Consider the following 24,754-nt stretch of genomic DNA (forward strand, 5'->3'; position numbering starts at 1 on the left):
GGAGCGCGGCGGTGGCGGCGGTGATGGGCGAGGGATGGCGGCGCTGGGGGCGCTGGTGAAGAAGGCGTGGAGCGTGCGGCGGTTCGTGGTGCTGCTGTGCGCGCCGCTGGCGCTGCTGCCCATCCTGCTCAGCCTCCCCCCCAAGGTACGGACCCGGGCGGGCACAGCGGGCTGGGGACACCCGCTGCGGGGCGAGGGGCACCGACAGCCTGCGGGACCACGGAGCACAACAGACTGGGCACGCTGCCCCGGGAACGAGCGTGTGGAGCGGTGGGACACAGCCCGGTGCTCCGTGCCTCAGCACCAGCAGTGTTTGCCTCTCCTGAGCGTCACCCTGCTGCCTGCCAGGGCTTGGCTTGGAGGAAGGGGATAGCAGAGCTCCTCACTCTTCTGCATCAACTCCAAGTGCGAATGGAGAGGGCATCCTGCGGCCACGCGTTTATAGGGGGAAGAAGGGATAGATAAAGTGAACTTGTGATTAATGTGCTTTATATAGGCTTTAGGAAGTGGGAGGATCGTAGGTTCAGCATCAGCTCAAGCTGAGTGGCAATAATTAGTGGCTCTTGCTGGCACCCAGGTGCTCTGTAGTTTTTGTCGTAGTGCTCAAATGGCATCTGGGGAAACTGAGGCAAGACCAGCATCACCCAGGGCAGGGCTTGCAGAACTGAGGCAGAAGGTAAGTGCTGATGCTGAGAGTCCGCCTGGAATCGCTGCCCATCCCCTTAGCGATGGGAATGGCAGCGGGACAGGGACCTGCAGAGCTGTCCTGCTGTTTATGCTTCAGGGGAGAGCCCCATGCCGCCCACACAGCTATGGGTGGCTCTCGGGGGACCTTTGGTGCTGTATCTGAAAAGGCTTTGTGAGGAAGATAAGTGGTGTTTTTTAAATGTGGAAACTTGCCTCCTCTTTAGGTTTGAGCTTTAGCATGTGATGAGCTGCACATAAAGCAATCTGTGGCAAGACTTAGGGGCTGGATTTTTTTTTTTTTTTTTTTTTTTTTTTTTTTTGCTGTCCTACATACACAGCTCTTGTGCACCAGGAACCTCTGAGCCTTGGGTGGAAGTCCACGAGGCAGTGAAGACACTGTGGAATTTTGTCCAGTGACTTCAGCGCAAGGAGGATTTCAACCTCATATTCTGACTCAGATCCATTTGAGAATGACTTTTTTTAGACTGGAAAATAAGTAATGATCCGTATATAGTGAATAAACAATAATTTAGGAGTTGTAAGGACATAAAGTTGGACCTTAGTTCTGCCTGTTCAGTGCTTGTCAGGTGAAATCTTCTTGTTTGAGATACAAAATGCACTTGTGAAACTAAAGAAAAATATAGATTGACCATTGCTTTATTTAGCAACACCATATATTAAAATAGACATTTATTTGGCTTTAATGTCACTTTTTTTTCCTCTGTTTTATATTTTTGGCTGAGTTATGAATAGACTGTGTTAAGTGTCTGCCTCAAGGAGCAGAAAACACATTGCACAGCAGATACTAAATTCCCTTGTGAATTCATAAGTTAATAGTTACATTTTGCATTCATTTTCAATAGCTGAACAAATGGCCTCAAGAGTATTTACTAGCATCTTGTTTGACTTAGGTGCTTGGTAAAATTGTGAGATAGGATTATAGATTAACCCACTCCTGTGGGAAGAGCCTTGATCTGGGTCCTCTGTGTGCTGGTAGAAGTGTGTAGTGTCACCCAGGCTGTACCAGGATTTGGATGTTCAGGAAAGGAATTTCTGTATGTGTACAGAACTAAAAAATATCTGTGCTGCTCACACCCACTGAGCCCCTCCAGTGAGCTGGTTGTCCACTCCAGGGTGCAGTCCATGGAGGACCTCATGAACAGGTTGGTCTGATCAATGCTGTTTTATTAAAGAAAAAATGGAGTTGGGAAAATGGAAGTGTTTGCAGCTGAGCTGGGCAAAGCGGGGATACAGCTGTGGTGATGGAAGGAGACTCTGGCAGAGCGGGCTGCTCTGCTGCTCCCCTTGGGGGTCTGTTCTTCATTCTCCGCGGGCTTTAAAGCACCCGAGGAGGTAGAAGTGACATGGGCTGGTACCTGTGCTGGTTCCTGTCAAAACCTGGATGCTCACATGGGTGAACCAATGCAACATTTCAAACATGTCCAACTGCAGCTTCCCCGAGTTCTCCCAGGGCTTGGCATGGAGGGAACCTGTAGCTGTTAACTCCTGTACACAGTTGTATCTGTTCATGTTCAGGGGTCAATGATTCATCCAGGGTTTCAACACTAAACTCTCTCACTTGTTCAACAAGAAAAGAAACTTGCTGTTGCATCAACAGGGGATTAAGTTCTGACGTCTGGAGCTTGCCTGACCTCCGAGCAGCCCAAGCCGCGAGGGGCTGTGGGAGAGGAAGGAGCAGGTTATGCTTCTAACCACAGTGTGAAAACACCACGGGGGAGGCACAGCGAGGGTCAGCAGCAGGGATCAGGGCTGGCAGAGTGTGGATCTGTCCTGGCACGTGATGGCAAGGGTCAGGCTGGCTGGCCTGGCATGGGACAGCCAGGTCACAGGAACTGCTGCAGGAGTCCAGCAGGAACTCAACTGACTGGGCTGCACTGGGGTTACTGGGAGCCTGTCCCGGGCAGGCATGCAGGGACAGCAGGCTGGGGCAGGAGGAGCCCTGTGTGGTGTGCCGTCACTGTAACAGCCTGATGCTGCTGAGTGCTTGTGCATCTGAAACATGGGGGCATTGGACAAGCTGGAGAACCACGTGCTCCTGCTGGGGTGGTCGGAATGCTGCTGGCAGGGTGCTACAGAAATGGGTAGGAGATGAGAAGTGGTGAGGCACAGCCTCTGCTACTCTCAGGATGAATCTTCCCTTGTGAGAATGTCTTACAGGCACATCTGCAGTAATTTCCTGCTCTGTTGATGTTAAAAAATCTGTTCTCGCATCGTGTCACCATTTACCTTCTCCCTACTGGGATGTTCAGCAATTTTAATCTCCCAAGGGATTTCCACCATAAAAAGCCATCTCAGCTTTGGTTTCAAGGGCAGCATTTCACTTGGATCTGGAGACTAAGAAATCTTGACTTAAAGCTGATAGAACACAACAGGATGTGGCTTCTTGGTTTAGTTGTGTCCTTTTTGAGTGATACCTTGTGATGTGAGTGCAGTGGGTTTTCCAGTGAAACCTACATTAAGTGACATCCCCTGGAAACACAAAAGAGAAAAATCATCCATCAAGTTTGCTCTTGCTTAGTGGTGGTGGTCTCCAGCATCCACATCTTCAAGCTGTGATTAGAACTCTTGCCAGCTACAATGGTTGTGAGTCCCTTTACAGAGGGATGGTGACAGGGCTGGCACTGCTGCTGTTATATTAATTGCCCTTATTTTTAATTTATGGCCTCTGTGGGTGGTGGTTGTGTAGAGGGAGGCTGGTTTAAGTGGTTTTGTCTACAGCCTCCTTTCTGTTAAACAGAGAAATGAAATTTCTGCTTTGTGGGTGCATTTGCTGAGTTCTCAGGGTGTGCTCCCCAAGGTGTGTCTGGAACAGAGGTTTGTGTCCTTCTCATCAGGCAGCAGAAGGAAATACTGTGTGGAGCCAGTTCTGTGCACAAGGGTCTGTATGTCACCTCACGCTCTGGTTGCTGCTGGAATGGTGAATGTTTGTCCCATGAGTGGAAGTGCCTGCGACCCCCCTGCTCAGAGGGCTGTGAATGATTGCAAAGAGCTGGGGAAGGGCAGGAGGGGCTGGAGGAACTGTTCTGCTGGAAGGGGCATGGGGGCACTTTCAATGAGCTGTGCAAAGAGCTTGTTCCAACAGCTTCTAATGAACTCAATGTCTACAGCCTCTTGGCTTGGTAACAGCTGAGGCAGCCAAATCTGCTAAAAGGAGCTCTGAGCAGGCAAATAGGGCCCAGTGCCTTCAGAAAACAGACTTGACTTCCTTGGTGGCCATAGAGCAATTTAAAATTAACTTGGATGTGATGGGTCCTCCTGGTTAGAACAAGGAGACTTTAAGATCTCCCAGAAGAAAAATTACTTTGCTTGCACTGGAAAGCAAAGAGCATGAAGGGTGTCTTTGAGGGCAGAAAGGTGCAAAGGGGATGGGGGTGGGTTGTCCTGCACACTGGAGGGGAGGGGATCCTGGCTGGAGAGAATAGCAGGAGCATGGACAGGCAGGGAACAGTCTAGAGAGCAGCTTGCCAGGAGAAATAAGTGTTTGTAGCCTGATTTTACATTTCATACACGAAGTTCATCTCTTCATTGTTTGTGAGTGGTGATTTGGGAAGGCAAATTTCACAAAACTGGGAGCAATGGTCAGTTAAAGATGAGAGCAAGAACTTCAGTGAGGAGAGAGGGGATAATTGAAAGTGCGGTGGCTACATTTTACCACATCCTCTGTGAGCTTCAGTCCAGACAGAGGGCAAGCCTGGCAAAGAGCAAGCTGGCAGTGGGAGGATGTGAAAGCAGCAATACTTGGGCTGGGGGAAAGGGAAGTGTTTATTGACAGGAGTCAATATTAATTGGAAAACATGACTGCGTATCAACCATGTCTGCCTGATTTTTGCCTATGTCTGCAATGATTGACTCAATGATTGTAAAGGTCTTTTCCAAACTACTTGTTTCTATGGCTCTATGAAAAGAGATGTGGAAGAATTGAGGAAGAAATCCCGGGCAGGGTGTTGAGGGTGATGAACACAAATGTTGTAATCTGTTACCAAATGAACAGTGCAGAAAAAGCCACATTCAGTGAAGCATTTTTGTTCTATACTGAGCAAAGTTCTCATAGTGCATTCCTACAGCATAAGAAATTGACTGATAATAAATATTTTTACTGTGACAGTAACTAAACAGAAATTTAAAATTACATACATCTAGACCTGGGTTACTTTAAAATCTATATATTTAGACAACGTACACACAATAATTTTGCAAGAACTGCCTGAAGAGTTTGTTGTGTACCAAGAAACTGGGTGTATTTCTACAAGCCCCAATACAGATGGAGATCACCAGGGATGCTGACCACATACCACATGGCTGATCTGTAGCCTCCCTTGGGACTTATTAAAAAAAAAGGTGGAAGATTTTAATACGTAATTAGCTCAACACAGCCACAGGACTGGCTACCCACAGCCAAGGTGGTTCATGTGATATTTCTGTTTATGGGATTTGTGAAAGTTGACAAGAGCAGTGAAGAGTCTACCAGGCTGCTATTTGTTGAGTTGGTGACTTTTTGCCACACACTGAATTTGCTCACTTTATCTGACTTCAGCTGTCTCAGAGATTTTTAAATTTTTTTGCCAACTATAAAATCCCTCAAGAAGTTTACATAGAAGTGTTTAATAAACTTTATATCATTTTCCAGAGGAAAATGGATTCCCTGAAGGTCTTGCAGCTTTGTGGTGCTGTGTTACTGGCCCCTTTGTAGCCACTCTGCAAATAGCCAGTGGGAGCAAAACGACTCCACTGGCAGGGAGACTGGTAAACAGGGCTTGGGTTGTGCCCAGACTATATAATGCTTGCAGGAGCTGGGTTATTGGAAATCAAGTGCACATGTCCATCCTGCTGGAGAACAGGCAGTGAGGCTGGTAGCACAGTTACAGCTGTGACATGAGAATATTTGGCACTTTTTTTCTGCTCCAGGTAATTCTGTGTACCATAAGTAGGATGTTTCTTTGTGATAAAAAGGCTTGAAAAGCTCCAATTTGGCTAAAATATCTCTTGATATTGGCTCCTGGAGAAGCCTTGTCTGCCACCCTTTTACCTGGTTATAGGGTGGTTATAGGGGGAGCCTGTGTGGATTGGGGGGCTCCATGACCATTGAGAAAACCCGAAGTTTGGCAGTGCCAAGGCAGGGCTTCTCTGAGAGCTGAGTGAGGAACCTGGTGAGGAACCTGCGGGCACTGGGTCTGATGGGGCCCAAGGTCCAGCTGCAGGTCTTGGGTCCCTTTCAGGCTGGCAGTGGGGGCTGGGGGCTGTGCCTGTGTCTCGGTTCTCTGCCTGGCTAAGCCTGCTTGCCTTGCTTGACCCACATTCCCTCCCTTCCCTAGGGCACCTCATCTGCCCTTCCTGGACACCCCCAGCTCTCCTGCCCACCAGAGACAACCTCGTGCCTTGGCTTCCTCTGCCATAGCTCATCAGGACCCCCAGGATGGAAAATCCCCAGTGCCTTGAGTGTGGCAAAGACAGGATCTGTGTCTGGAGGGGCAGAGGTCAATCCCAAGGCTCTTGAGCAACAGGAAGAAGAGCTGCTGCAGTCCAGAGCCACAAGTGCTTTTCTGGAAATCATTAAATGGTGTAAAATTAACCTGATCACAAGATCCATTTTAAAGTTCATATGTGCCACCGTGAACTTTGATGGAATTCTGTTGAAATATATGAATACAAAGCTGCAGGGAGATACAAGAAGTAGGAATCTTGACAAGGATGCAGCCAAGGGATCGAAGGATAAAGATCATGTGGAGGTGATGGTGTCACACAGAGCAGTGAGTCCAGCTCAGCCTGTCCAGGGGCACCCTTGGCCAAATCCAGAAAGGACCATTCTCCTGACATTTGTTAACATTTATTGTTTGTGTACTAACCAAACATACCAAACACTGGGGACATCAATTAATTAACATTTGCAAAATATCTTGAAATCAAAAAGCTTTCAATTTCATATAGAGTTTGGTTCAATTTTATTGGACTTTTGTTTTTTCATTCTGGGGAATGCTTGGTTGAAATTGAAGTTATTGTGGACTGGTCTTATTCCTTTTTTGTTCAGTGGTGGTCCTATCTCAAAAGCCTTTCCAAGATACCTTAAATTTGTCCTCTTTTAGGGTAGAACAAATTGAATAAACAGCACTATGGCTTTTTTCAAGTGTTTTCCTGTTGATCCATATAGGTTTCAAAAATTCTGAGAGGCATTTCACAGTTCTTTCTGCCCTTTTTCAGTTTTACCCCTTGGCTTTTGATCTTGCAGTGAAGAGGAGTTATTAGATTGGACCTGTGTCTCATTGCAGTGTTTTCCAGAACATTTTCCATACACTGGAGAGTAAATATCCATTACTTATAATTAGTTTTCTAAATTGCACATCATCTGTTTTGTAAAAAGCCTTCACTGATATGCTTTTGTATAATTGTTAAATATTTTCAGTTGCTCTACTCCTGTAAGAGCCAAAATATCTTTATTTTGAATTTGACTTTGGTGCAACTTTCCTTGCAGGAAACCAAAGAATATTTTGCCAGTGGGAGGAAAAAAGTATCCATATGGACCTTGAAAATCAAATGGAAAAGAGCTTAATGAGAGCAAAGCTATTTCTTTGCCTATAAAAGGAACCATAGCAAAGAGGAATTATCAGTTGGCACAGGAATTAAATCACTAATCTAGTGGCAAACATTTTAAAACATGAGTATTTATTTTTGTAAAATTTAGCACTGCCAGGTTTGCTGCTCTGGTCCTGCTGGTTTGGGGGAAGTGAAGCATGGAGAGCCCATGAGAGCTGCCAGGTGCCAGGGCTGGGCTGAGCCTGAGGGTTTTGCTTCACACACTCTCATATGTCATTTTATTGGCATCTAAAATTAGGTCTGAAAGTGATCTTTAAATCCAGATCTCGGGCACTTCATGTGAGGTATTGACACTTCTACAATTGATGTATTTAAAAAAGAGAGTTACGCTCAGTTCTGCTGTCTTCATGTTTCCAAATTCACTGAAATGCTGGGGGCTTGCTAGCAGGACCCCTTGTGAATGCAAAGTCTGAGTGCTAAAAGCAAATCAGAAATTCTTGAAATCATGAAATTCTATCATTTTGTCCACCATTCAAACCCTCACTTGCAGATGTAGTGAACAATAAATCCATGTTGGCTTTGACCTCATTCAGCCCAGCCTGCAGCAAACTGCTTGTAGGTGAGCAGGCAGGTGGTGGCTGTGCTGTACCTGCTCTGGTGCCTGGCTGAACCCTCAAATGATGTGGCAGAGACCACACTGTCCCCAAAATGGAGCTCCCCACAGTCCCCAGCCCATGCTGTTCCCAGTCTTGGCAGGGAGTAGAGCCATCATCTCCCTCTCAGAAGCCCAGACTCGCTCCAGGGGAGGAAGGTCCCAGAGGAGGGACAGAGGTGCCTTTGGAGTAGCAATTGAACCTGCTCAACAAGCTGGAAAAGTGATAAAACAAATAGTTCTGTGGCTTCCAAGTGATTCTCAGCAGTTATTTATAGTGCTGTGGCACTCTGCCTGTGCTTGCTGACAATATCCCTGTTCAGCCCTGCTGTGGCTGAACCCAGTTCTGTGCTGGGCTCTCCCATCCTGGGCTTGGGGCCGCTCTCCTGACTTCCTCCCATTGCACATTATTCTGGCTGTAGTGACAAATGGCTTTGGTCTAGTTTGTGCCTCCTGGGTGGATGGATGAATTCACTGTGGTGTGGGGGCACTGGGTTTGTGCCAGCCTTGGCCAAGGCTGGAGTGATGCTGGGCGATCCTGCCCGCAGGAAGCGCTGTGACAACAGGGTACTTGATTTACTGATTTCCCTACGGGCTGAGATGGGTTGCCATGGAATGGGTTCTCACAAATCAATTGGGATACTCTGGTCCAAGAAAAGAAACCTTTCTGTGTGCTGCCTATTGCAAATGTGTGGAGCATACATCTCCCAAGGCTGTCCTTGCATAGCTGTGCAGAGCTCTGTAGACATTGGAGGGAAAGCACAAACTTTAAATGGGTCAGACACCTGACTGTGGTAGCAGAAATGCCAGCCCTAATTCAGCATTGTGGGACAGTTCCTGCTCTCCAAAGATTCTTGGTTGATACCTGCAAGCCTGCAGCATGTGGGAAGATCAGGCAGTCAGGGAGGGTTTTGGTTTTGCTGTGGTTTCAGATCAGTCCTGATCCCCTTACACAATGTAGGGGGGAAGATGTACTTGATGGAGATGATTTGGGAGAAGTACTGTATCCTTAAGGGATCAAGTGGAGCTTCTCTGAGTGTGTCCAAGTGACAAGCTGTCTCTGCATTGCCACATCTCACTTTTCCTCTCCTCCCTTTGCAGGAAGGAAGATGTCTCTATGTGATCCTGCTGATGGCCCTATACTGGTGCACGGAGGCGCTGCCCCTGGCTGTGACAGCTCTGCTGCCCATCGTCCTCTTTCCCTTCCTGGGGATCCTCCCATCTAACAAAGTTTGCCCACAATACTTTTTAGACACCAATTTCCTCTTCCTCAGTGGTTTAATCATGGCCTCGGCCATCGAGGAGTGGAATTTACACCGCAGGATTGCTCTCCGTGTCCTCATGCTGGTGGGAGTGCAGCCAGCCAGGTGACTATGGCAGGGGATGTGAGCTGCAGGATCTTGGGGAGAGGCTCTGCTGTGCTGCTTCTACAGTGGGGGCTGTCCACACCCCCTTTCCTCCAGCTTCTTGTGTTTGTTCAGCTGTTTGCCCCTGGGCCAGTGGAGCACAGGGGGAATCCCTTGGTTCAGCCCCATACTTGTGCTCCATCCAGTTTCAGGAGGGTCATAGGAATGTTTTTGGGTATTGGTTTTGTTATCTCTGCACGTGAGCTTTTCCTCCTAATGTGTCAGAGAACTTGCCAAACTGAAGAAACTCAGCTTTTCCTTTTTTTTTTTTCTCTTTCAGACTAATCTTAGGGATGATGTTGACAACATCCTTCCTGTCCATGTGGTTAAGTAACACTGCCTCCACTGCTATGATGCTTCCAATTGCAAATGCAATTTTAAAAAGCCTCTTTGGGGAGAAAGACACATCTAAGGATATGAACAGGGAAAATGAAGAAAGCCAAGGTAATTGAGACAGGGCAGTAGTATAAGCCAGTTTTATTGACTTCACTGGCACAAATACCATATTCCTTAGCTTGCAGGTCAATCTCAGGGCTGGTCCCACTTCACTGCCCACTTTATTCCCATGGTGGAAGAATATTGGCAGAAAACTCCCTTTTATCCTGCCCCTTCCCTTTGTTAGTGGCCTGGAGAACCAAAAAGCAGTGCTGCCCAGCCAGGCTGCCCCATAAACGTGCTGCTGGCACAGGGCAAAGCCCAGCTCTGTGGCACGGTGGAGGGGGGGTTTGCAGGGATGCTCTGGGGAAAGCTGGAGCCAGGGAGGGCTGTAGATAGGGCAGGGGGTGAGTGCTATGTGTTGGCACACAGAGCTGGACACGTGTATTCTCTTGTTTTCTTGTTTGTTCACCCATGGAACTGGAGCCTGAGCTGGAGGAGAAAGCAAGGACTCAAGGGAAGGCTGGCAGGTTAAATATCTATCTATAAAGTGCTTTGTGATTTTTTTCCATCTCAATGCTGCTGTTTGGTGTGGTTCCTGAGCAGGCTGAGGACAGGTCAGGGGTGTGTGGTCAGGTAAGGCTTTCCTCCAACCCTCTCTTCACAAGCCATTTACCAGAACTTTGGGCTTCTGGCAGACAGTGATGAGGAACAGAAACCAGAAATGACATCCTAACATCCCCTTTGCAGTTATTGCTGATAGCTGAAGCAGTAGTCACAGCTTCTTCTGCTTCTTCTTGCACTAATTAGTAATTCATCTGCCTCTGTGATTTAAAAGAAATGGCTTCTTAGCTGAGTGCTAAGGCAGATAAAGGAGTCCCCAGAAGAAGGCTCTAACATGTTCACACTCTAATAAAGATATAATTAATCATTCATCATTGATGCTTAGCAATCATGAGATATTTGCACTCCAGGTTGCTTTATTGTGTTTGCTTTATGAATTTTTGACTGTTCACATCTATTAAAATCAACCCTACTGATTTCTTTGCTATAATTTCCTGTTCTGTGTTTTGTCAATCTGCTTTTAACCTTTCTGTCCCCAGCTTCTGAAACTGACTGTGTAGTGTGGCTGTAAATACAGTAGAGTTTCAGAACATACAAAAGGAAGATTCCTCCCCTTGTCCTAGACACTGTTAAGCACAGAATTACCATCCTTGACTCACAACACATGCAGTGGTAAGAGAAACCAGAAGAGGCAAGGGAGGGGCATCCAGATAGAAGAATGAATAAAGTGATGCTTTGCAAATATCATGTGATGGTGTGATGATGGTTTGTTTTTTGTTTGTTTTTTTTTGTTTTGTTTTTTTTTTTTAGATAAAGACTTTAAAAAGTTATTTATGAACCAGCTGAAGGAGGAATTTATGAAGAAGGAATCAGTGTAAAATGGGCCACTTTTTGTACATCAAAATCCGTATTTTCATGTAGACTTTTAATTTGAACTTTAGTGTCCCAAGGTAGACTCATCCTTTTCTGTAATCTTTCTGAATGGGTGAGCAAAGCTGAGTTCCTTGAAGGAAGCGCTTAACCTGAAATCAGTCAGAAGTGATGAATCTGATGTTATACTTAGGAGTGGAAATGTGCAATAAGAAAAAGGTATACTCATAAATATCATTGTTTATTAAATGTTTATATAATCTATCCGAATTGTGATCTGTGCTCCAAAAAAAGATAGATTCATTTGTGAAGGGAGCTGTATGTGGAAGAAAACTTCTACAATGGCATGTGGTAAGATCAGCCTGTCAATTGACTTAGTTTTGAAGCACTGTGGTAGAATCCATGAGGCTGAAAAATATTTGGGTGCTTATAAATAACAATTTAAAATATAATAAAGAATATGTGAAATTTCAAAGCATTTGACTTACAGCAAGAAATCTCAGCAAGTGTATGAAACCAGTTTTGTGTAGGACTTTGCTTATACACACAGTGCCTGAATTTAAGTGATCTCAGATGAGTTGGTGACACTTTTTTTCCTGATGTGAGAATTTCAAGCTTTTGATCACTTGTGTCCATGCTCAACCATGTGGGCAGCATGTTATAGATCAGAATATTTACGTTCTTGTATCATTGACAGCTAAAACTGAGTGTAATAATTTGTTCATTTTCACACACTTGGCTTCTCATGCAAGTGAGGCTGGGTGGCTGAAGTCCCAGCTGGTTCTGGTGGATCAAAGCAGGATTATAAACTTAACACCAACAGACATTTTTCAGCTTCTAGAACTTTCCTTTTGGAGGTGGGCCCTGCAATTCTGTCTGAAACCTCCAGAAATAGGTGTGTGACAAGCTGGGAACTGCTGTGCCTGACCTCTCTCCTGCTTCTGCCCACTAACCCATCATTGGCAATATTTCATTTCTCTGAGCACCTAAAATATCATCCAGTAAAAATCACAAGAAAATATTTCCGTTCTTCTTTTCCTTCATAGAGAATATTCTGCAAATTCAAGATAAACTGCATTCAGTGTTTGAGGTGTAACTGAGTCACAGGCATGGAAATTATGTCTCTAAAGGGGTAGGCTGGAAATGTGCATTTTTGACACTGCTGCCTGGTTTGATTGCCTAATCCCAGGCAGTGCTGGCAGGGTCTGGCCACAGGACTGTTGCCTGCATCCCTCAGTAGGTGGAAATAGTCCTTTTCATGTCTTCTTAGCCTTTTGGAAACAGTAAAAATGTAGTTAAAGCAAGAATTACCTAGGAAAAGCATTTCTGCCTCTTGGGTATATGAAGAATTTTGGTGAAATGGCCACAGAATCCTCGTACTGCTCTGTGAGAGATGTGTACAGCTGCGTCCAAATTCTGTTATCTTTGGTCTCTTCTGACTTATGGACCCATAATAGTTCTAAATTCCTTTTTCACAATTTCATAGGAAGAACTCTGCAGCATGCCTGGCTTTCCTTTGCATGGTTACCTTTGCAATCCTTCCTTGAAGGATAACTCACAGATGGTCCTGCCCAGATGGGCTGGCTGTCTAAGCTTAGCAGGGGAAAAATTTTAAAAGGCTGAGGTAGAACAAAATGTTTTTGCAGAGGCAGGACTGGGCTTCAGTGCGACAGAAGTGTTTGAGCCTTTGGGCTAAATCCATTGAGGGATCAAGAGTCAACCATGGGTTAATGTTCATCCTTCTAATTACATCCCTTCATCGTGGCAAAATTGGGATGAAAGCTCAGCATGTGTGTGTGTCCAAGCCAATTAACTCCAATTCAATAAATTAGCCATGTGTAAAACACGACATTGCAAAACTCCTTGGTTCACTGAGCTGCAATGAGCATGGTGCCTTTGGTGCACACGTGAGTGAGTCCAGGGACTTTGACTAGTGCCTTCTCTCCATGCTCCAGATCTCTAGGTCATGTTGGGTGGAAGGACATTGGGTTTTGGGCTAAGAAGGGGTGCAGGGAAATGTGGAGAGTGCTTGGGTGGCAGGAGCAGGAATTGGGCTCTGTCTGTAGCTGTCTGCAGAGCGCAGGGAGGTGCAGGCACACAAACCTCTGGACCCAAAACCACACAGGGAGGACAAGGAAAGCCAGCAGAGACGGCAGGGCTGGGGAAGGGCCACCTGGGTTGAAGGTGGATAAAACTCCAAGTGCTCCAGTCCTGTGAGGAACATGGGAAATGGAGTTTGGTAGCACATCTCCCAACCTCAAGCCATGACCACAAATGCCACGAGCCATAATGTCAGGTCTGGTAACTGAGTGCATTGGATTTCCATTTTTTGATTTCTGAGTTCTCCCATGGGTTGCTGTGGTCAAGTGGCATGCAGCTCCCAGTTTACTGGGACTGGCTGCTCAGCCTGCAGGGTCTGTCACTTGTGGAGAGATTGATGGGCTTGGGATGGTCCTGGCTGTCAGGGTGGCTTTTGGAGGACCTGGTATATAACTTAATCCCCAAATGTGTCTCACTCTTGTCTTTAAAGAAGGAATTACAGCCTTATGGTGACTGCAGGGTGTAAAATTCTCACCCCATGGGAATGAAGCTCAGTGACAGGAGGTGCTCCTGCTGTGCCTGGGGACCTGCCTTACGGATACAACAAGGCCCAACAGCATTTCTTCCTATGAGTGACTTATGGTTAATCCTCCCCCAGGAAAACCCACCCCAAACCCATGACCTGGTAAGGGATGTCCTGGAAGTCTTGACTGTGTTAGAAGATCCCAAAGGCCAACCTGTGGCAAAAGCTGTGACGGAGCCAAGTGCCTGGGTGCTGGAGGAGAAGCTGGGCGCTGTGGTGGGGCTGGAGCAGTGGCAGGAGGAGGTGGGCTCCTTCACCCCTGCCGGGTGCTCCTGTCCCCATCCCCTTGGTGTGAGCTCAATCTTCATTTGCACAGCCCCTCCTCTACAATGGGAGTTGCTTCCTCTGTCCCTCTGTTTGGTTCAAGGAGAGTCTTCTAGATGCTTTGAACTGTTTTAAAGTCCTCATCTTTCTTTTTCAGCATGTTTACAGCAGAATAAACTTTACACTGTACCAACTGAGATGCAGTTTCTGGCAAGTACTGAGGAGTAAGTTAACTATAAAGTTTCTATTAGAGAGTTGAGAGAGAATTATCCCCTGAGCTAGACCAAGTTTTAGGAATTTGAAATTCAATCATTGCAATGTTTTGATTATACCAAACATCCCGGTCACTAGCAGCCTGATGACAAAAACCCTCCTCTGTGTGTCCAGCATCCCTCTCATGTCCAAATCATTACAGAGGTTTTTTTCAACCACTCTGAAATCCTAGCTAGAGGTGTCTCCTGCTGGGGATTTGTGCCTTGATTTTCTCAGGAACATCAAATGTGTGAAGCTGATATAAAAGCCCCCAGGATTTACATGCTGGCAATGGTCTGGCTTTGATAACAAGGATGGGGAGGAAGCATCTTTTCAGCAACAAAGGAACAGATGTTTCTTTCCTCAAACCTATCAAATTTTAGTTCTTTTTCCTTTTGGCAGTCCTGTGGACTGTATGCTCAGTGTTACAAGCTGCTGAGGGGCTGGGTGAGGCACAGGCACCCTCAGCTCCTCTGGGTGGGTCTGAGGGTGCTCTGTCCTCTGCAAGGCTGGCAGTCCTGTGTGGCACTTCACCACACACACTCCTCTGCAGAACTGAGTTGCTAATGTGTACTTGAGCACTCTGCTAAGTTGGATGTCTAAAAACTGGGAATTTCCTTCTGTCAAGGCTCTGAAGTGGTTGCACTGTATTTAAACCAGGGCTTTCACTGGATTCTCTTTTGGGCTATTTTAAAGCAAAGATCTGGCGGAGGAGAAGGAGCTTTCCAGTGATGCTCTCTCAGACTTAAAGAAGGAGGAGGAATACAAAACAAACATATGGAAAGGTTTCCTCATCTCAATCCCATATGCAGCCAGCATTGGAGGTACAGCAACGCTGACAGGAACTGCACCAAACCTCATCCTGCTGGGACAGCTGAAGAGGTATGGGAGGCTGTCCTGGGGATCCCAAAAAATCCTGCAAGACAGAGACACCTTCTTCACCCCTGTGGGAAATTCCTTTCTGTGCTGAGTGCTAGTTTGGAAAATTCATGCCCTTCCAGAACGTTTTGGGAAATGAAAGCAGGGAATGCACCAGCCTTAGACCTTATAAGCAAACCTTACACCTTAGCTTATAAGCAGGTTTGCAGCAGGCAGGCTGTCAGCCAAACTGGAACATGTGTGCTTCACCTCACTAATGCTTTTAATCCCATTGAATTTAATGGGATTTGACTCCACACCTACAATTAACCTGGTAACTGTTTTGATGAAGCACACTGTGCAGTGCTTTGTGAGCAATTATAGCTACTGTTGTGTGAGAGAAAGAAAAATAATGAACCCACTACTTATGGCCTGTTTTCTTAGTCATAAAAGATTCCTCCTATGTGCATAGGAGCAGAGATTTGTGCCAGCCCAGGTGGCCACAGGTATTTCTAGCTTCTGCTGACCTCTACAAGATGTACATACAGCCTGTCCTGGGCACTGCAGCATCCCTGTGAGGTTCATGTCCCGACTGTCCAGCAGCTGCTGTAGCAGGATTTAATCCTGGGTGTTCAGGAGTATCTTTGTATGAAGGAATTGGCCATCTGGAGGAGATTTCCAGATCTTTCCTTGCAGGCTTGCACAGCTGGGCTGGGTGAGATGGGGTGGCAGGGTGGCCTGGGAGCTGTCCCAGCACAATGCTCTTCACATTTCCTTAGTGCACATAACTCCTAAGGCATGCACAGGGATAGTTTTTAAATGCACAGGGGCAGGTTTGTGGGCATTTCACTGCTGATTTTCAGATGCTTGTTTACCCATGGATGGAAGCGTTGCTTTCCCATCTTGCATTAACTTGATTTTTCCCATTTGCTTAGTTATTTTCCAGAATGTGATGTGGTGAACTTTGGTTCTTGGTTTATGTTTGCATTTCCTTTAATGCTGATTTTTCTTCTCATGGGATGGCTATGGATCTCCATCCTGTATGGAGGAATTAACTTGAGGTAGGTTGATATTCACAATACGTATATGTAGTCTGGTTATATCAGCATTATTAAATACATTTTCATCATGCTTCTCATCCTAAATCTACTGATATCACCCAGGATCATCTTCTGGAAACTGGGAAAATTTACAACTAACTCAAGCAGGCCCATCCCATAACAAGTCATCTATTTTTAAAAAGCTGATATACAATAGGAGGGTTTTAAAGGTATCTCATAGTTACATACACTTTATCCAATTGAAATATGTGTACAGAGTATGTATTCTGTTCATTCACTTAAATGTATAATTTTTAAAGGTTGTTATTTACCTTGGCCTGTGGATGGTAAATGGCAGATTTTCAATGACAGAAGGAAAAGCAGGATCTAGCTTTTAAGACCGTGATAAAATCTTAGTTCCCCATAAAAGAGACAGGATTTCTTCTTGGGGCAAAAACCTGAGTTTGGAACAGATTACCTCACAAGAGGGCTTAATTTTACAACAACATGTTAATCTGTAACTGAGAATAACATGTTTTTCCAGTAAATCTTTGCTGGACACATGCAAACCCTTAGTGTGCAGAACCTAAAGCAACTGCAGCACTGCTCTGCTGCTCATGTGGAGACCTTCCTCCCCTCCACACTCTCACAAGTGACAGCAGCAAAGCCAGAGTCTTGCTTTCTCCAGGGACCATACAGAATTTGTCATATTTAGAAAAGCCTTTAACTGTTGTTTTGACTTTAAAATGCAAATGTGGGGAGAGGGGAAAAAAGAGAACAGGTGTCCAAATATTTACATTGTCTCAGACATAGGGTGGGGGGGAAAAAAAGATCAATGGGAAAGTTTTAATCCAGAAAATGCCAAAGGCTTGTCCTTGACTTGCTGGTGGGGTGTCTCAGGAGCTCTGTGTGCTGCTGTGTGATGCTTGGCTGGTTCCCACTGCTGAGCTGTACTGCTCACACCCTGTGCCAGGGCTTGTGTGCACCCCAGCCTGACCCCTGTGTCCCATGCTGAGGGCTGGGCACGGCACAGCCCCTCAGGTGAGGGTACAGCAAAGCCCCTGCAAGGCAGAGTGGCTGTGCTGCTCAGGGAACGTGCTGCTCCGTGTTTGCTTTGGCTCCTAGCTGTGCTGGGAGAGCTGGGCCAGCACAGATACCACAATTCCCTTGTGCTGGGAGTGGAGGAGACCTGCAAAGCTCCAGCCAAGGCTCCACAGGAACCTCTTTGGGATGCTTGAGCTGTGACTGCTTGGGGACTGTGGCTGGACCTCTGTGGGCAGCTCCTTGGTGTCTGCAGCAGGGCACAGGCAGGTAATTTTGGCTTTGCTTGAATCCAAAAGGCATTAAAAGGATGAGGTATGGGCTGGCTGAGCTGAGGATGCTGTTAATAACACTCCCAAAAAAAAAGAAATTAAAGGGTCAGGAACTTGAAGTACAGGAGCTTCTGAATGGTCAACCATTCTGAATGATCAACCATTCATCTATATAGAACATCCAGCCACTACATCCCTTTGAAATAATAAATGAATTAAGGAAGGGCAGGGACCACGGAGATGGGCAGATGAGTCTGATACAGAAATTTGGGGTTCTAGGTTCAGTCAAGGTCAGAGGCAGTGTTAGAAACCAGGTTCAGTGTCATGGGATGTGATGGGAGATGAAGGGCAAGATATGAATATATCATTTGTATGCACTTGCTACAAAGGAGCAAACTGTGTGCAGTCAGTGCAGGCAGGCTAAGAGGCTTAGCCAGGAGCACATTAACATTCCCAGCCACTTAGAAATTCCTCACATTTTTGTTGATCCTCAGCAGCATCCTGGGATCACCCAGGAAATTACAAGTGACTTGAAAAATGAAGGCACAGATTAATTTTCTGTGTCACCCTATTCCTAGTCATTCTTCCCAAGTAGGTAACTTGCTTGGAAGGAAGACAAGGAAATCCTACAATGTTGGAACTTTCATTTGGCAATCACAGCCTGTGGTGGAGGAAACAGTTCAGAATATAAATGAGAGGAAACTTCCTTACCTCTGCAGGGTCTCCTTTGTATGAATGCAGAGACAAAGGACATATAAAATAAAGCCTTATTACCTTTATCTCAGCAGAGATTTTCATTGCTAGTCCTCATAATCTGAAGATAACACAAACTGAGCTGCCAGAGATATGCAGCTCTTTGAACCCTGAAGAGCAGATGCTAGAGGACACTGAGTCCTGTGTGTGCTGTGTAGAAAGTGCTTTATTTCCTGTGTGTCACTTAGGTCAGAGGCATGTAAAAATGCATGTGAAAATATAATTGTGTTTCTTGGCAGGGGCTGGAAAACAAAAAAGTCAAATATAAGAGTGGATGCAGAAGCCCGAGCCAAGGAGGTGATAAAGGAGGACTATCAGAAACTGGGTCCAACAAAGTGAGTTGTAAAGTTGGGATAGAAATGAAAAAGAAATTAAGTGGGTGTGGAAATACTGTGTTTTTAGAGTGGAGGACTGTGAGGAATGGATCTTTTAAAAGAAAATTATACCTGTATTTCTACTCAGTCTGTTTGTAACCTGCTGAACTTTGCTTTTTGCATGCTCCAGCCTCCTCACCTTTGCTAGAATGAATAATTGCAAATAGCAGCTTGCACTCAAATCTTCTGAAGAACAATATTCCTGTTATAGAGGGAATTCATGCTTGGTTGTTTAATTAGTCTTTATGATTTTTCTACTCCAGGAACAAACCCAGTTCTGTGTGTGTTTGGTGCTGACCTAACACAGGCTGGATTTCAAAGGTTTGTGCATACCCGTCCTGCAAAGCAGGAGGCATTTGCTGAGGGCTGGTGAATCACACTATGGATATGAATCATATGGATTGTGAATATACTTTAAGAAGTCTTAAAGCTCAGAGAAAATAAACAGAAAGAAGTCAGATCTATGCCATGGAACAAATTATTTTTTTCTGAATAATTCCCTCAACTATGCTAGTCAAGTGAGGAAAATAAAAGCTGGTACAAACTGCCATGGTGGGGATTATATTTTGGAGTAAGGCACCAGCAGAAAGAAACAGGAGTTTTAGACTTCTGAGAAATGCCGAAAAAAGGGGGAAGTAGGAAAAGCTGAGTATCTCCAAAAATCCAACCCTGCATATATCCAACCATCCACTGCTATTTCGGGCAGCCAAGGCTACTGAAGATCATTGAAACTGTAGGGTTTATCTTGAAATGGTCTGTGCTTCCCTATCTGTAAAATAATATTTTCATACTCAGGGCAATGCTGTGAATATCCAGCGATGTTTGTGTCGTGCTATTGACATTGTAATTATTTCTGTTGTGAGGAACATGGAGTGGTTCTTCAAAGACAGCTCTCTGTGTCTGTGCTGTAAATGAAAGAAATTGGTTTATTTGTTCCATTCAGTAAATTATGGAGCAGCCTGCAAAATGTCTCTGAAAGAATCAAAGTCCCCCTTTGAGATCTAGGAGTGGGAAAGTGCATTAAGCTGAGCTCTACCAATTTGATTAGCAACCCCATAACTAAAAATCAGCTCAAGCAGCCTCTTTCCAAGGGTTTATATTCCCTTGCTTGTGCTCAGAGAGATTTTAAATAGAATTTTGAGGCATCATCTAAAACCTTGGTTAAACCTTAACTCCAGTGGATACTTAGTGAATGATATTGCCTTTTACCCTGCTGTTTGTCCTGTGTCTAAGGGACAGTGTTTAGATTCTCACCTTGGAGGAATATGCTCCTGCTGTCTCATGTATGATTTGAATCTCAATCATCCTTTTGAATTTCTTGAGCTGCAGTGCCACCACCCCTGGCTGCCATCCTGGAGGGACAAGGGCAGGGGAATGACCATGAGGAACTGCTTGGCCTCTCCTCTCTGCCACACCTTGCACCCAATGCTGTGACATTCCTGATCCCCATCTTGCCTCTCCTGAATGTCTTCCAACAAGAGAGTATTTCTGGCAAACACCAGGATTTGCAAATAGATTTGCCATCTGTTCCAATTTTTCACTGTAACTGTTTTTAGAAAATCAGCCTCACTCCTCAGCCAAGCTGCTGCAGCAGGAGCTGGATACTTGTCCTAGTTTGGATCCACCCCTTTAGCACATCAGCATTTTAACCTCATTTCTTTTCATTTCAGGTTTGCAGAACAGGCAATTTTCTTCTTCTTCTGTATGTTTGCAATCATGCTGTTCTCCAGGGATCCCAAATTCATTCCAGGTTGGGCCAGCTTGTTTGCACCAGGGTAAGACTTGTTTTCATTCCACTCTGCCATTTTGCAGTAACATTTCCAAGTCATTGACATTCTTGAGTTTCTGACTGTGTTGCTTAACACTATTACTCAGGTTTCCTGGAGTAAATTAAATGAGCATCAAGTACAAGAGCCAATGTTGCTTTTTCTCTCTCCTAGAGGAGGTGCATGAAGCTAGTGGGAAGTTGTGATGTGTCTGTTTGAGGCTATCCCTAGGATTTAGTGTTATGAATGCTGTTTTTAGCTATATTTACGGTGGAATACTGAGTTCTTTAGGCAATCCACTGATTTCTCTGGGGTCTGAAGACTGAAGAGAGATGGCAGGAGCTGATTCTGAGTGCTGTCCTGTCTGTTTGCCAAGTCTGTGTCCCCTGTGACAACCATACCTTGTGATGAATAGATACAGCAGTTAAGGAATGCTACAGCTCAGAGAGCGTGCTGTTATTTCTTAAAAGAAGAGACCTTCACAGTTTTGTGGGTTCTTTTCAAATAAAATCCTAGTTTGATAAATGTTTCCTCAATATAACAAAGTAGTTGTGGACCTTTTCCTCATCAGTTAATAACTCCTTAAATCTAACATGTGCTTCAGCTTTTTACTGGATGGAGCCTGCCCTTCACCTGAGAGTTTGAGCATTCTGCAAAGAGCAAAAATAAATGAGATGGTTTGGGCTCTGTCTCTCTCCAGAACATGAGTGTGGAGGGGATTAGATCTTGGTTTCTACTTTTGTAGGGCAGCTTTTCTGGGGGTTCACAGCCCATGGTGGAAATGTAGATCGGCAGGGAATTAAAAAAAGAAAACTGTGAACAGCAAGCATTGTTCAAACCTGTTGGAAACTTGTAATCTTCTTTGGTAAATCTCTGTTCTCATAAACTTTGTAATTCTACAGGCTCGTGCTTCTTACAAGTGTTTCTGCTGCTTTTGGACAGGTTTATCTCAGATGCAGTTACGGGAATCACCATTGTGATTATACTGTTCTTCTTCCCTTCACAAAAACCTTCCTTCAGGTGGTGGTTTGACTTGAAAGGTGAGTAGGAGACCCCTCTAGGCAGGGATTCTGTGCTTGCCTGTGTCCTGGCAGGGCAGGCATGGGGCAAGAAGCAATGCTCTCCCCTCAGAGCTGCAGCAGCATCACTGACTGTGTGGAGCAGTGTGGGCTGAAGGTGCCATTTGACCCTAAAGAGGCTTTTTTAAAATTTTTTTTTCTTTTTCTTTTTTTCTTTTTTTTTTTTTTTTCCCTGAAGTGCCAGCAGAGGTTTGGCAGTCACTGCCCTGCTGCTGATGGCAGGAATCAGGAATGGCTCAGTTGCTCGTGTAGCTGACAGGGTTGATGACACAGTGGGATGAAGTGACCTGAAAGGTGTATTCATTTACCATGGCAGCCCTGATGGTGGAACAGAGGCTTGGTGTCTGACTTCCCAACAGCTCCTGAGGGGAGCACCCACCTCTGAGAGAGCAGAGCTGGGCTAGTTCTCCATTTTCAGATGTAGGTGCCCTTTCTCAATTTCTAGAATCATTTAGAATTTGAATTCCCAAAGCTCAAACTCTCCAGCAGGTTTTGAAGTCTTGGGTCAGTCTTCTCAAGTAGCAATGAAATACAAATTTTAATTCGTAAACCACTTGGAATAAGAGATTATCTGAATGTGGAGAAGTAGCTGATGAGGGCCCTTTGTGGATGGTGGAACATTGCCTGGGCTCTGTGGGAACAGAATAGCAGCGGCTCTGAGTCATGCACATTTGTTGTGTTGTCCATACACAGGAGGATGTTTAATCAGACCTCCTGTGGATAAAATATGTGCCCTTTTTCAACAGAAAACTTCAGCCCCATTAGTGCATCCTTCCATACAACTCACTTTATCACGTGTTAAGAAATGGTTTTTAGGGAAGATGAGCACTCAGCTGCAAAACTCACTGGCTGTTGAATGACAAATGGAAAATTAACAACATCTTTGTAATTCAAATGGCAGAAAATTTCTTCCTTCTATGGACCCCCATCTGTTGAAGACGTTTATGTCTGTTACAGAGAGAAAATTAACCCAATATTAAATATTAAATCAAGAAAGCCTCAAAGAAAACTTTATTGATATACATTTTTTTTTACATCTGATACTAAGTTAAATGTTCCTTTAGTTGGCTAATTCAAGACACTCTATGTGTGTATTTGGTCAGCAGTTCCTGTCAGTGAGCTCCAGCACTGCTGTCAGACCCATGAAATCACTCAGTCAGGCCATGAGTGATGCTGTGCTTTGGGTGGATGTTTGACACAGCCCTTTCCTCTTTGTCCAGCACCAAACACAGAGACCCAGCCCCTGCTGACTTGGAGGAAGGCCCAGGAGACCGTGCCCTGGAATATCATCCTGCTGCTTGGAGGAGGCTTTGCCATGGCCAAGGGCTGTGAGGTGAGGCCCATGTGGCATCATCCTGCCCAGCAGGGTTGGATTTTATCAGGATGTCACTTGGCATTCTCATTTGGCTTTGAAACACTTGTATCAGTGGAGACACCATGCTCACAGGACATACTTCTCAACTCCAAGTGACAGCAATACCCAGCAGATAACTAAGGAGGCTGCAGCTCCTTGTAGGCTGCTTGCTGTGACACGCTGAGAACGAGTTCTAGGAGAGGACCAGGTCCCTGGCAGGGATGCAGGAGGATGACTGCTATTTGTACTCTCCCTTCTGCAGGAGTCTGGCTTGTCAGTGTGGATAGGAGGCCGTCTGCATCCCTTGGAGGGTGTGCCACCTCCCGTGGCTGTCATCCTCATCACTGTTGTCATCGCCTTGTTCACGGAGTTTGCCAGCAACACTGCCACTATTATCATCTTCCTGCCCATCTTGGCAGAGCTGGTAAGGTTCTGGCAAGACCAGCTCGTCCTCTGCCCCCTCCTTGCCCTGCCCCTTGGGTGGGCAGCTTTGTGCTGGGACAGACACTGGGGAAATTTCCTGCTTCAGGTTCTTCAAAACCCTTGGGAGCAACAAGCCCTGTAGCATAACATGGGCACTGAAGAACAATAATCCTTCCGACTTTGTTGTGAGAGATGTGATTATTTACCACAGAGTGTGGGATAGGCCTGTGCACAGTGCACTGGCTGTTTGCATCTTTTGATTCATCTGTTGGCAGCTTGAATCCCCAAGATCCAATTTCTGTTCCTTTCTGGTTTTCCAGGCCATCCGTCTGAAAGTAAATCCCCTCTATTTAATGATACCAGGAACTATAGGATGCTCCTATGCATTCATGTTGCCAGTCTCAACACCTCCCAACTCAATTGCATTTTCCTCTGGACATTTGATGGTCAAGGATATGGTAAGTTCATTTAGATACATGAAATTATAAACAAAATCAGCCTGAGTGTTTAAGGAAGGGATTTTTCTGTACTGTTAGTACTTCAATATGTAGTAAAATGAGAAGACAGAAGACTGATAGTGTTCTCAACAGTGTTTGAAGGCACAGGATGGAAGGAGCTTGTATGAAGTTAAAATTTGGAGCCACCATGGCTCCAAATGGTGACAAAAGTGGTCTTGAATGTGGTCAGCATCCCCCAGCCCCTTGTCCTGTTCCTCTAGTGTCTGCAGCTCAACTTTCATAGGTTTCTGGATGCAGGAAAATTTCCTCAGCTCAGTGAAATAAATCTTATGAGTAAAATTAGGCTTAGTCCCAGTTCCTGCTCACATTCCTGAGGCTAAACAGATGTTAATGTTTTTGATGGATCAAAGCTTGGTAAGCAGCTGCAGAATGGCCTTTGTGACTTTAAGCCTGCTTAAGATGTTGCTAATATTAACAGCAATTAAGCCTTCCATTTTTATATTGTTTGCATTCAAATAACCTCGTGCTTCACATGCTGTAGATGTCCAGTCTAAACTCAACAGCTGTCTTTGTATTTCTTTTGTAGGCAAGAACTGGGTTGCTCATGAACCTTATGGGAGTTCTGCTTCTTAGCTTGGCTATGAACACATGGGCCAAGAGCATCTTCCAGCTGGGGACCTTCCCTGCATGGGCCAACATCCATGCAGAAAATGCCACCTCACTTGTGACAGCTGTAGAAAATGTCACTTTAAGTGCACTAAATAAAATATGAACAAAGCCACCCCTGGGGAAGGACTCACTCACTTAGGACTGGGGCACTGGAATCATCAGAGTTTGCACAGGAGGAAAAGCCACGTGGCCACTCACACTGTGTGGGACCTTCTGGTTTAATTTTGTTTTTAGAAATTCTGGTCAGTGTCACAACATCCATTTGTTATTTTCTCTGGAGATCTTTCCCCACCTTTTGCAGGTACAAATCCGACTCTCCCAGAGTCCTTCTGCCATAGGTGATTGTTGGACAACCTGTAAGCATGGAGCATCTTTGGGTAGATGCCTATCCCCCTATGAGAGCTGATGAGCCTTGCTGCTCCAGC

At 45.4% G+C, this 24,754-nt stretch overlaps 1 protein-coding gene across 2 annotated transcripts; it reads left to right on the forward strand.

Annotated features, from left to right (window-relative positions):
• SLC13A3 (solute carrier family 13 member 3) lies at window positions 1-24,441 on the forward strand. 2 transcript variants are annotated; one of them, XM_056507770.1, is made up of 13 exons: window positions 1-145; window positions 8,990-9,255; window positions 9,575-9,738; window positions 14,148-14,214; window positions 14,939-15,124; window positions 16,036-16,161; window positions 18,446-18,541; window positions 20,251-20,355; window positions 21,289-21,386; window positions 22,646-22,758; window positions 23,042-23,203; window positions 23,523-23,660; window positions 24,247-24,441. In XM_056507770.1, exons 1-13 carry the CDS (start codon window positions 35-37, stop codon window positions 24,430-24,432), a joined length of 1,818 nt encoding a protein of 605 aa, XP_056363745.1. In that variant the 5' UTR covers window positions 1-34; the 3' UTR covers window positions 24,433-24,441. The 2 variants fall into 2 exon arrangements, with proteins under 2 accessions (XP_056363745.1, XP_056363746.1); XM_056507771.1 differs by lacking the exon at window positions 1-145 and adding an exon at window positions 1,717-1,850.
• The last annotated feature ends 313 nt before the right edge of the window (window positions 24,442-24,754 follow it).

Source organism: Oenanthe melanoleuca, chromosome 20, assembly GCF_029582105.1.
Source record: "Oenanthe melanoleuca isolate GR-GAL-2019-014 chromosome 20, OMel1.0, whole genome shotgun sequence".
In the NCBI taxonomy this organism is placed as follows: Eukaryota; Metazoa; Chordata; class Aves; order Passeriformes; family Muscicapidae; genus Oenanthe; species Oenanthe melanoleuca.

Excerpts from the sequence above, each read along its gene's own strand:
- SLC13A3 (XM_056507770.1), top strand. The coding sequence starts at position 35 with ATGGCGGCGCTGGGGGCGCTGGTGAAGAAGGCGTGGAGCGTGCGGCGG. Across the intron at positions 146-8,989 it reads TGCTCAGCCTCCCCCCCAAG|GAAGGAAGATGTCTCTATGT; the intron begins GTACGGACCCGG and ends CTCCCTTTGCAG. Across the intron at positions 18,542-20,250 it reads CAGAAACTGGGTCCAACAAA|GTTTGCAGAACAGGCAATTT; the intron begins GTGAGTTGTAAA and ends TTTTCATTTCAG.